The sequence below is a fragment of the Mytilus galloprovincialis genome, chromosome 9 (assembly GCF_965363235.1).
Source record: "Mytilus galloprovincialis chromosome 9, xbMytGall1.hap1.1, whole genome shotgun sequence".
NCBI classification, from domain to species: domain Eukaryota; kingdom Metazoa; phylum Mollusca; class Bivalvia; order Mytilida; family Mytilidae; genus Mytilus; species Mytilus galloprovincialis.
Genome location: NC_134846.1, coordinates 82,917,842 through 82,931,173, shown reverse-complemented (window position 1 = coordinate 82,931,173; position 13,332 = coordinate 82,917,842). Strand labels below are relative to the sequence as shown.

At 33.6% G+C, this 13,332-nt stretch overlaps 1 protein-coding gene across 1 annotated transcript; it reads left to right on the top strand.

Moving 5' to 3' along the window:
• Positions 1–1,623: 1,623 nt before the first annotated feature.
• LOC143046162 (uncharacterized) lies at positions 1,624–12,603 on the top strand. The gene is made up of 2 exons (XM_076219190.1): positions 1,624–1,728; positions 6,373–12,603. Exon 2 carries the CDS (start codon positions 6,387–6,389, stop codon positions 9,387–9,389), a length of 3,003 nt encoding a protein of 1,000 aa, XP_076075305.1. The 5' UTR covers positions 1,624–1,728; positions 6,373–6,386; the 3' UTR covers positions 9,390–12,603.
• The last annotated feature ends 729 nt before the right edge of the window (positions 12,604–13,332 follow it).

Here is a 13,332-nt window from a genome sequence, read left to right as displayed (position 1 = left end):
CTTTATGAAAATTAAGATAGACCTGTCTGACAATCTCAAACAGCAGTCCGTGTGTCTGTAGTGTATGCCTCTCTTGACAGCTGTCTTGGACACCTACTTAGTAGTCAATATTGTTTGGATTTATCCTTTAATTAAGGTAAGAGACTATACAGCTTGTGTAAACCAGAACCATCGCATGATAATGTGTTGTCGTGTGCATAATTATAATGAGCTCTGCTCAATGGAATAAAAAAAAGATTTGATCTTAACTTTAAGAAAGAGAGGTTCAAGAATGAAACCGGGCACATAATGGGATTTTCACATGCATTTTAATGGATGAGACGGTTACCATGTTGTTATGCTACTCGACTTGTGTTATATTCATGGTATTTGTTGTTTTGTTGCTTTATAATAAAAAGAAAATACTCAATTTCAAATACGTTTTTTTATTGTAAAGCAAGGTAAGGTATTGAAGAATGAAATGTGTATTTTTTTGTTGTTTTTTTTTTCTTCTGATTTTTGTTCCCAATTGAATTGCATCGCTTGAAGGTTTGCGTGGACTTTGACGGATGATAACCATGATATTAGCTATTTATTATCTTGCTATATGATTTTAAAACTGATTCCACCCCAAATGCCAGATTTAGATAGGTCACGGTTATCATCCGCATATTTTGTTTATATACCTGCATGTAAAATGTCTTTGATCTGTATATATCTTTTGTCCTTTGTTCTCTGTTTTGCCCGTTAATCTATAGGGTGATGAGGATTTCTCATCCCGAATATGCGAGAAAATAAATGTCAAATCCCGCATTCCCGTGAAAATAATGTGTCCGTTCCCGCATCTCTTTATGATTAAATCCCGATTACGGTCCAATCCTAAATTCCAGAAAAAGGTCCTTCAGTCCACACCCAGACCCTCTTCTAGTAGTCTTTTACTGTGTTACTCTATTCGATAGTGTGACAGTTTGGCATTGTGTAGATTTACATGGCGGTAGTGCATTCATTATAAACTGGACCCCTGTTGTGTTCACTTATCGCTACACTGGTGCGAAGCTATAGATGGAGCGGCGGACCAGTTTACATTCATTATAATGGTTCTAGAAACTTTACAGTCCGGCTGGCACGGCGACGCACCGGCAGTCACCTCCTTTTCCTTTTTGTGTTCAGCATGTGACTCTCAGTCAAGTTGTGTTTATTACTGGTTTGGCTTCTTAATCGATATGTAAGATTTTATCATTTTGCGTATTTACTGAGGTTCGTTCGATTAAGATTTCAAAATTAAATATGTTAATATAGATTAAACGAAGAACACAATTTAAAAAAGTCTACAATAATTTCTTTCATGCTTTATATTTTAATTTCATTTAATAAATTATCTATAAACTGGCTGAAATTTTGTCATGATTTGGTTTGAAGAGCAGTCCATATAGATGGTATGTGAAATTCTGTATAACTACATTTTTTTAAGATGCACCATAAAAGTGGGAACTATATTTTTTTTAAACTTGAAAAGAGTTGTGTGCTGGGTAAACTCGGTCACCTTTTCGTGACTTTTAAAAATAAAAATTCAGGCCGTTCTTGCTGATCTTTCTTAGACTTTTCAAATAAATTAGATATTCCTTTTGCAACCAAATTTGATTGGATGATGTTAATTTTCCCGCGAAAAAGTCAGACGAACGTTACGTTTTCAGGAGAAAAATAAGTTGTTTACAAGAAGAAATCTGGACCACAAGATTGAAGAATAAAGTATGCATATTTATAGGAAGTACACGGAAACAAAAAATACTTCAAATAATTGCATCATTTTTTCTCTCTCAACAACTTGCACAATTTGTAAGGTTCAACATAACAAATCATCAAATGGTGGGGCGAAAATGGTTGTTTACATCCAGAAAACTACTCTGCGTACAGACAAATATGTGCAGTTTGAAAAGTTTTAAGTTATAGCATGTAATAGAAATATAAGGGTTAAATGTATTTTTCATATCAGAAAGATAAAATCATTTAGGTTCTTAAACTGTTGAAAAGAAATTGTTATGGCCGTGTTTACACCACAAAATCTATTCGTGTCTGTCTTCCTAGACATATCCTCAAACCGATGCTAGAGAAGTAAGAATGCATGGCAAACCTACTTGTATAAGATATATACATTTTATACCTGAGAAAATTCAGAACTTCTGTATCTGTATGGTTACGTCGTAGCTACCAATTCTGGCTTTAATACAACTTATCTGAATTTTGATGTCTTTGTTTGGAGACTGCAGAAGATTGCTATAAATAAATAAACAATTAAGTCCATTTGACAAATGACGGGGTTATTATCACAGTTAAGTTACAGTGGAGTCCGTGCGGCCGTTGATACCGTGCATTAGCTGATTTCGTTATATCAACCCTGTAACGCAAATAAAATTGTTCTTGTTATTGTTTTAGCATACACCTTATCGCTATTTGTCCGCCATTGCTGGAAATCACACAGGTTCCCGTAAAATTTTGACGTTATAAAACAAAATATCTGACGCCACAATGGAAAAGTGATTGTTGTTGACGTCAAAAGTCCAAGCGGCTGGGATTAGCGATAAGGTGTATTCCGAAGGGATAAAAAAGAATAAAATTGTTAAGTTATTGTTTTAGCATTCCCAAGGGATAAAAAAGAATAAAATTGTTAAGTTCCAGATTGAAATAATAACTGCAATCCCATTATTTACAATATTTGGCCAATGTCCATTTGTTTAACTTAACATGCTTAAGCCAAATTTTTATCAGATTGATATAATTTTTGCTCTGCATCCTTGGCAGTGTGCTTGGTTTGAATTTAGCAACCTTTCGTAGCAGCAAATCTTTCCTCTATTCAAAATAAGCTATTTTTGGAAGGCATGTGCGAAATCACCGGACATTGGAGGAACTCTCAGAACAGGGGCAGGCCTCGACAATAACGCTTGTCCGATTGTCCGGTACCAGAGGGAAAAAGGTCGGACAAGTAAAAGCTGTATCAAGCTTGTCCGTCGGGACAAGTACAATTATTCACAGAAAATAAATTTAATCCAACTTTGATGAACAAAGTAATTTATTTTAAACAAAAAACAAGAAAACAAATATTAATTTGACATGTTTCTGTATTATGTTTATTCAAATGCAAAACCTTTTTCTTCAACATGTTTACTTGCAATCGATAATTTTAACTGGTTCTTTGTCAGGTACTTTTTAACAGGTAAAAGGTATACTATTCTCGGAAACCAGTCTTACTGATCCAAATCAATGGTGTGCTTTGTAGATTTTGTAACTTTACAGTTCGTCACCTCGAAAGATTCAGCTCCAATTGTTTAAGAGACAGTTTGGCACTGTAGGAGACATACATTTTTGTCGAGCCTGCAACTTTTGTTGCAGAAAGCTCGACATAGGGATAGTGATCCGGCGGCGGCGGCGACGGTGTTAGCTAACTTCTTAAAAGCTTTATATTTTAGAAGGTGGAAGACCTGGATGCTTCATACTTTGTATATAGATGCCTCATGTTACGAAGTTTCCGTCAGTCACATGTCCAATGTCCTTGACCTCATTTTCATGGTTCAGTGACCACTTGAAAAAAAAGTTAAAATTTTTTGTAATGTTGAATTCTTTCTTATTGTAAGTAATAGGATAACTATATTTCATATGTGCGTACCTTGCAAGGTCCTCATGTCTGTCAGACAGTTTTCACTTGACCTCGACCTCATTTCATGCATGATGGATCAGTGGACAAGGTTAAGTTTTGGTGGTCAAGTCCATATCTCAGATACTATAAGCAATAGGGCTAGTATATTCAGTGTATGGAAGGACTAAGGTGTACATGTCCAACTGGCAGGTGTCATCTGACCTTGACCTCATTTTCATGGTTCAATGGTTATAGTTAAATTTTTGTGTTTTGGTCTGTTTTTCTCATACTATATGCAATAGGTCTACTATATTTGTTGTATGGAATGATTGTAAGGTGTACATGTCTAGCGGGCAGATGTCATGTGACCTTGACCTCATTTTCATGGTTCAGTGGTCAATGTTAAGTTTTTGAGTTTTGGTCTTTTTATCTAATACTCTATGCTATAGTTCAACTATATTTGGTGTATGGAAATAATTTATGATCTTTATGTCAGTCGCGCAGGTTTTATTTGACTGTGACCTCATTTTCACGGTTCATTGCAGTGTTAAGTTTTTGTGTTTTGGTCTATTTTTCTTAAACTATTAGTAATAGGTCAACTATATATGTTGTATAGAAGCATTGTTAGCTGTACATGTCTGCCTGGCATGGTTCATCTGACCTTGACCTCATTTTCAAGGTTCATTGGTCTTTGTTTAGTTATCTTGGTTAATGTTAAGTTTATGTGACAGTTGTTATAAAGCTAAACTTTATACTTAGGACTATCAACATAATATCAATGATTAATATAGAAGGCGAGACATTTCAGCATGTGCACTCTTGTGTATTTAGTAGACATGATTGATAGACAGTTTGACAAGGCAGGAGACATTTGGGACCAAGACAAATCAGTACCTCAATTTGCTACCTTATTTTGTTCCTTAAAATAAATACCATACCAGTAATTTTTTTCACAAAAATATTTTTTTTTATTTACCATATTAAATTTAATTCACAAAATCATATTTGATCATAGTAGAAAAAAAACAATACTTGCAATATGGTGACCTATAGTTGTTAATTTCTGTGTCATTTGGACTTTTGCAGAGAGTTGTCTCATTGGCAATCAGACCTTATGATGGCTTATCTTCTTCTTTTTATTGATTGCATTTGAATACACTTTTTTTAACTTAAAAAAAAAAAAAATAGAATACAAATCCAATGAGTGTACAGGCCTATCAGATGGTGCCTCATGGTTAGAGTCTGATGAGACTAGCATTGATGGAAACTAGAACCTAATTCCTGTGCATAGGCGGATCCAGGGGGGGGGGGGGGGTTGATTATATAGGGAATCATTGAAGCATGACTGGAGTGGCCCCCCCCCCCCCCCCCCCCCCTTAGGTCAGTCAGTGGGCCCCCCTTAGGAAAAGTTCTGGATCCGCCACTGCTGTGATATGACTAGTTTCGCAGTTGTACTTGACTCTTATTTTTGAAAAGTATTTAAAAAAAATACATCAAATTCTGTTATATTGTTTAAATTTGTTTTGCTCCTATAATTAACTAAACATGTAAAAAGGTTATTTTCAATAGAAATTTTTGGACAAGTAACAATTTCATTCAGACAAGTAAATTTTGGTATGTACTTGTCCTACAGGACAAGTTGAAAAAAAAGTTATTGTAGAGGCCTGTTCGCCTCAAAAATTTTCAAATTAAATATTTTTTTATTAAAATTTTCAAATCGCTCGCTAATTTTGGAGTCCAAAAATCCGTAGAACAAGAAATTAAATTGGTGTGGCCTAACAGTGTAATAAATAAAATTTGTAATGAAAAAAAAATGTTTCAATTTTTGCTGTATTTTATTGTACCCTGGAATCTCCTTTACTATTTATGTTATTGTCTGTTTTTCTATAACTGTAAGAAATAGGTCACCCATCTTTGGTGTATGGAATGAGTGTAAGGTGTATATGTCAGTCTGTTAGGTATCATCTGCCCTTGATCTCATTTTCAGGGTTCATAAGTCAATGTTAAGTTTTCATGGTTAAGTTTTTATGCCCCCTGGCACCATAGTGAAGGGGGCATTTAGTTTTACCCAGGGCTGTCCGTATGTCCCAAAGTTGGTTTCCGTTCTCTTACTTTAGTTTGCCTCAACCAAATGGCATGAAACTTGTATACAATGCTTATTACCACAAAATACAGATTAAAATTGAATTTTTGGGTTGTCACTAATATTTTTCCAGAGTTATGCACCTTTACAAATGAAAAAAATGCTGAATTTTTCTTTTCCATTCTCTAACTTAAGTTTGCATCAACCGAAATTTTATGAAACTTTTACACAATACTTATTATCACAAAACTCAGATCAAGTACAAATTTGGGTAGAGTCACTTTTACTGTTCTTCAGTTGTGTTCTTTTATAACTTTGTATGATATCCAAGTGGGTGCATCATCTTTTTCCCATGGACACATTCCTCATTTATTTCTGGGATACTTTAAGCAATAGGGTTACTATATTTTTCTTATAGAACAATTGTAAGATGTACATGTTTTCCAGTTTGATTTATCTGACCTTGACCTCATTTCCTTGTATCATGTTAAGTTTATGTGACACTTGCAGAAATACTATTTATGACCGTCAACAAAAAGTCCATGGTCAGTAAAGCAGGCGAGACATTTCAGCGTGTGCACTCTTGTGATATATTTCATTAATATTCTTCAATTGAATTTGTTCTTTAACTGGTATTTAAAAGTGATGTAATTATTTCAACGTTTATATTTTTTTGTAGGACATTGGAATGAGATGTCTTTCCAACCTGAAAAGAAAAAATCCTTGTCTGATAGGTTTGGTTGTATACCATCAGTAGGTCATGGACAGCAGAATGACAGTCAGAACTTTTCTAAAAGTTGGAAAGGCTCAGGACAAAAAAATAGCTCCTTTACAAGCAGTTATTCAAGAAATGAAAAGAAAGATCCTAAAAACACTCTTACAGTTTGTTTGAAAATTAATCGTCAGAATAAAGATAACAGTTATGTGAATCGTCCTTGTCAACCTCTACGTATGGAATGTCGTGACAAACCATCTGAAATAGCAAAACAGTTTTCAAGAAATGGATCTCAGGACAGTAAAGAAAATAACAGTGTCAACTTCAACCATGGTTATGGACGTCAAGTTGCTGTTAAAGACACTTGTGTCAACGGCGAGTTGAGAAACAGTCAGGACCGAGCTCTAAGGCATGAAATTGGTTATACGAATCAAACCTTACCACTAAACCGGATAGAATATAATCATTCTTCAAGGGAAGCTTCTGCCTTGTTAAAAACTCCTCCCAAATTTAATGGTAATGACTCAATATTCACAACAAGAACTTCACCCCAATTTGTTGGTAATTATTCAAAGGGATCTGCTTTCCAAAATGAAAGATATAATCAGTTGGAGCAAGAAGGTATTACAAACATTGAGAGAAATGCTCCAGGGACAAATTCTTATAGACAAGGCGGATATTGTAATCAGTTTCCAGGGCAGGTGGCAACTGTACCACCTTCAAGTATGAATAGAAAGTCTACATACTTAGAAAGATCTAACAGTACCGTTAATAACAAAGACACAAAAAAAGCATTGTTAAACACTAGTCCACAATTTTCTGGCAATTTCAATAGTGCAAGACAAACGGCACCTAATGAGACACAGTTACAGAATTGCCATGCTGGTTCACGATTCAATAGCAGTCCTCCATTCACCCAAAATACACCGTCTCAAGCGAACAATCAAGGGTTCGCTCAGCAACAACCACAACATATAATGTCTCAAATGTGCACTCAAGGATATGCTCAGCGACAACCACAACATACACCATCTCAAACGGGCAATCCAGGTTATGCCACTCAACAGCCACAACATACACAGCTTCAAACGAGCATTCAAGGGTATGCTCAGCAACAACCACCACATACACCGTCTCAAACGGGCAATCAAGGGTATGCTCCACAACAACCACAACCTTTCATCAACAGCAACATAAGAGATCCAAGGAGTCCAGGATTTTTACAAAATGATCTTTGTCATGCCAGATCTTTACAATATGCTCCTGAAAATCATGGGTTTTATGGAAATGAGTTGACACCAAGCTATGCAGGTCAAACTAAAAGTCCATTGGACAGGAATAAGAATTTTATAAATAATGGCAACTTTAATGTGGATAATCAAAACACAGGGTCACAACATGGACCCTATGGGTTGATCAACATTATAACACCAGAGAAACCACCTTTTCAGGTCAACAAGAGCCCCATTGGCTCTAAACAACATGCATTTAATCATCAGGGACAACAGCAAATGATACCTGCAGTCTGTGAAAATAGGTCATGTAATAGTCCCAACAGTCCTACGTTTAGTTCAGACAGTGAAATGTCTCTTGATTCTAATGTTTTGAGTGAATCGTCAAGCCAAGGATTAAAAGAGAAAATCAAGCCAACCGGGTTTTATAATGATGTAGAAGAGTTGACTAAGAAGTTTTTTGGAAAATGTGAAAAATTAACAAAAACGTCTGAAGATAAGAAAACATTGGAGAAGATTAATACTCAACTCCATACAGAAATTATAACGGCTTTAAATAGTTGTAACCAAAATACAGTATCTCCAGATGCTTCACAGGTTGCAGAAGAAATAGACCAGACTAAAAATAAAACATGCCAACAAGATGGGATATCTCCAAAATTGGTCATTGATGAAAGTAAAAAAGAAGGGGAAGATAGTGAACAGGAGAAGTTTGAAGGGAGGACACTACTAAAAGGTGGTGTGAAACCCAGACACGTTCCAAAAATGTTGATCGACAAGCCAGGTCAAGGTCCACCAAATGACAGAAGAACAGTCTATATGACTTGTAGAAATTTATTGGAATTGCCATTGCCCAAGTGGGCAGCTGAAGTTCTTGGAAAAAATGTTTTGGAACATGATATAACAAATGGACATAATAAAGAAAGTAAACCCTCCATGACTAAAAATGAGAAAACTAAAAAAGAACCAGTAGCAACAAATAAACTTGAAAAAAGGTTAACAGAAATATTTAATGTAAAAGATGGAGAGAAGAAATGTATTGAAACAAAGGTGATTCAGAAATCTGAGAGTATGCAATTAAATACCCAAGACCAGAAAAAATTGTCCAACACAAGAAAAATTACTGATTCAAAAGATGTGAAAAAATCTTCTTCAGACCAAGCAAAGAAAATTCAGCCACCTAAAGATTCAAAGAGGCCTGTATCAAATGGAAATTATAAATCCAATAAGAAAGTTAAAACAAGTGATAAAGTGGATTTGACTTTAGGGGGAACTCTACTTGCTAAACAGAAAGAAGGCAATCCAGTTAAGCAAAAACAAGTACAAAAAGAAACCATTAATATTTCCACTTCATCCAGTTATGCCAGTAAGAATGGGTCTAGAGATAATTCAAGGTCAAGAGATAATTCAAAGTCTAGGATTTCAAGGTCAAGAGAAAGTTCAAGGTCCCGCAATAGGTCAAGATCAAGAGACAGACATTCATGGAAAACAAACAAATATTCAGATTCACAATACAAACGTACTGAACAGAACAATTACAGATCAAGGTCACGTGATGTTCGTAATCGTTCACCTTTAAGCAGTGGGAAAAAATCTAATACCAAGCATGGACTTGACAGAGCAGTTGAAAATGTAACAGCAACTATTAAAAGTATCATTGGCAAAGACTTGAACTGGCCTTATAATGAAAGTGACAATAAAAGTTTTGATATGTATGATTTCAAGGGACGTGATGATATTGGTAGCTAGAATGATAAAAAAAAACCTGTCATTGAATAAATATTAACTGTTATTTACTGTAAGTTTGAGATATAGTTTTAAATAGTATTCTTAAACTGCATTTCCAGAAATGGACAAAAGTTATATTTTTAGGGGATTGAAAAGAAGTCTTGAGGACAGATATAATTAGTATGCTTTCATTGTAGCCCATTTATCCTTGTTTCAAAAGGGTTGATTTGTTTGTCATTCACATTCAAATGCATAAATATGGTTTATTATTTTTCATAAGATATGAGGATTATAATCTAAAGCCCTTTAAATTAGTCAATAATTGAGATAGAAGTAGGAAATATTTTTTTTATGCCTAGAGGCTAGATAGTAAGGGGCATAATGCTTACCAGTCTTTTCCTGGGTTAGTCCGTCCACCCTGTATTTGAAGTTAACGTATTTAACCCCAATCCAAAATACAGACTTATATTGGTGTTTAACTCGAATTGTTCTTTTTTTAATGTTATTTTCCACAATAGAGCAATAATCTTGTATCTGTAAAGGGTCTCCCAGTGTCTTGATTTTATTGAAACATTCTCAGAATTTTTCTTTGTGTTATCAGTTCTATATTAATGTTTTGATCTGAAAGAATAATGGGTTTCTCGTATTAAGCTAAGCATTTACTTTACAAAATTTTAAATATATTCAAATGATAGGGAGGGAGACGGGTAATAACTGTAAATTCTGCTATCCATCGTTCTTTTTTAACCGTAATTGAATCCTGTTTATTGGATATGCAAGGTATAACAGATTTTTGAAAAAAATGAAAAATTCGGCAAGTTTAAATCAAGGTACTTGTACTTTTAAATTGAACCTTCAAACAGCTGTACTGTGAACACCTTTGTTAATATGGATAATTTCATGCTCAAAGTTCATTAATATTACAGAAATTGGTATACAAAAACTGGTGGTATTTTTGCTCTATTTCAATTTTTTGAAAAAATGGGAACGGTTTGCAATTTTAAGTAAACTTATGATGTAATATAAAAATGTCTGAGTTGATATATATTCCTTTTATTTTTAATAATGGATATAACACATTTCCACATATGCTGTCTAAATATCTTTCTCTGCATGTATGTCATAGATACATTAAAATACAAGTAAATGCATTTTTGTTTCAATAGTAGCTTTAGAAACCAGTAGCTGTGTCATGTTTATAGTTATTTTCCAATTATCTTTTTTGTTTGTTGTATCAACAGTATTAGATTCTTGAGATCTCAATTTGGAAAAAAACTTTCTGCACAAAATTCACAAATTGGTGCTAGATTTGTCTCCCCTTATAACTATCTGTGATATTGTTTTTAATATGTGTAGGTATTATACATTTTAGTTTATTGTTACTTCAGGGTTTAAATGTTTTTATCTTGTACAGTAAATATTATGAATCTTTTTAATTGCTTTGTATTGTTGCACAACTGCATGCTTTTTTCTGTAAACAGTTATGCATTGATGGGGAAGTCCTTGGTTGTACAAGTCTTAAGTTTGTATGTAAATAGTTTTGAAAACAAAACCTTGGAATTTTTGTAATACATTGATAATAGTGTAATTTTCGCTAGCTATCTTTTATAGTTGAAGTTTTCCATAATGTTTACTTTATTGCAACGCACTAGTTAATGCAATAGGATTCCTGTTTTTTCCCCCTTTAATTTTTAACCAGTAAGTGTACGATAGATTATACTAATCAACAGAACATTATCTATTTAGGTAAGTGCTCATGGTGAAACTCACCAACATTGGCAATTATATTTGTTTCACTCAAGTAATTGAGGCCTAATGTGCACATTGTTTTAAGGTATTAAAAAAAAGAATCTAAAACATTCCCTTGTAATACATTCACCAGGAAAAAACTATTTTATAAGTAGAATATCCATGTGAAAGTACTTGGTAAGGAATAACCCAGGACAAAGAATCTCTTAACTACAAATGTAGTAGATTTACAGCAAATTCAGCATTACGTATATCATGTCGTATACAAATTACAAACTTTCAAACAAGAAGGAAAAGTTATTCAATTTCAGTTGATTTGTTTCCTTGATTTTATGCAAAAGTTGCATCAAGACTTGAAAGAAGTGGTAAACATGTCTACTGAAACTAGGTGTTTTCTGATTAATTTTTATTGGTTTTCATATTTAAGAGCAAAATCTTGCATTGCTAATATCTTATTTTGGAGAAGCATAAAATCATGCCATCAAGAGCAAAAATTGAAAATTTATTCATAAAAATTACTAAAAAGCAACATGTTCATTAGAAATTATATATTGTCAGTAGGAACAAAGATGTGCCAAGTTTCAGTCACTGATCTTTATTTTAACCTAAAATGAGTAATCAAGTCCAAGTAATTCCTATATATAAATAGGAATAATTTCCAGGATTCTCTTTCATTCGATTCTGCTGGCAGCTATAGCTACAGTTATTCTTCTTGCATTTACATGTATACTTGGGTAGATAACATTTTGCTGAATTGTGTAAAAATGTCTTATGATAAAAGTGCATTATTGTTATTGGAAAATTGTGATATTTTAATATTGAAGTTACTTGGTATGTAGTTAGAAGAAGACCTATTGTTAAATGGTACATTGTGAAGTTCATTTAACCTGTATTGTGTATAAGCCAATTTTGTGAGTAGTTACTGTTTAGTATATATATCATCAACCATTCAAATCAGGGAAGGAAACAAATGTTTTGAACTTTAGTTGAATATTGTAGTTATTTAAACCATGTAAAAGGACATTTGAATAAGAACTGGAATTGTTCTTATATCTGTCCTTATATTGAAGGACACCTGTTTATTTGGGAGTCCATCAGTTTTGGACAATGTTGTATAATTTATACTAATAATATTTTTGGGTACATCCTGAATCATCATTGTTTTTATCAAAGCAAACTTTGTTTTTCTGTCCCTTGACTAAGATCACAGTCCTTGAAAAGTTGTAGACTTTCAGAAGAAAAAAAATGGTGTTTCAGAATAAGTTCAAAAATTTACATACATATAGATATATTAAATGCTTGAGAATACTACAGTGTTGTACTTTGATATGAGAATGTCAAGTATTTGATGAAAAAGGAATATTTTTACAATCCGTCCCGTTAATAATATTGAATTATAACAAGTTGTCATTTTATTTTGTTTGTAAATCAAAGGTGCTTGTTTTATCCTTTAACTCTTGAAAGCAGAAATAAATGTTACACTATATGAGAAGTTTTTATTTATTAATGTAATATTCATCTGGAGTCTTATCTTGCAATGAATGAAATCAATACCTTTTGAAAATAATATTAGATATTGTATCTACTATTTTGGGTAAATATTGCAATCAAAATCAGAATTTGTCACTCAGCACTGGCTTGATAGCTATATTTTGTCACTCAGCACTGGCTTGATAGCTATATTTTGTCACTCAGCACTGGCTTGATAGCTAAATTTTGTCACTCAGCACTGGCTTGATAGCTAAATTTTGTCACTCAGCACTGGCTTGATAGCTATATTTTGTCACTCAGCACTGGCTTGATAGCTATATTTTGTCACTCAGCACTGGCTTGATAGCTAAATTTTGTCACTCAGCACGGGCTTGATAGCTATATTTTGTCACTCAGCACTGGCTTGATAGCTATATTTTGTCACTCAGCACTGGCTTAATAGCTAAATTTTGTCACTCAGCACTGGCTTGATAGCTATATTTTTGAATCCTCATCTCTTCTTTTGAAAGTTCAAACAACATAATGCAGTGAGATGAACATTCTATAGATTGTATCAATGGCCATATGCATGTCAAGCAATTTATTGAAAGTATATATTCTTAATATATTCAAGTTTCTAATGTTGTTTAAGCTTTCCTAACTTTGTAAAAATTGAAGAAAAAAAACCCAACTGCAATACAAACAAAACCTGAACAGGGGCCCCTATACTTGATTGGAATGACTA

Excerpts from the sequence above, each read along its gene's own strand:
- LOC143046162 (XM_076219190.1), top strand. The coding sequence starts at position 6,387 with ATGTCTTTCCAACCTGAAAAGAAAAAATCCTTGTCTGATAGGTTTGGT.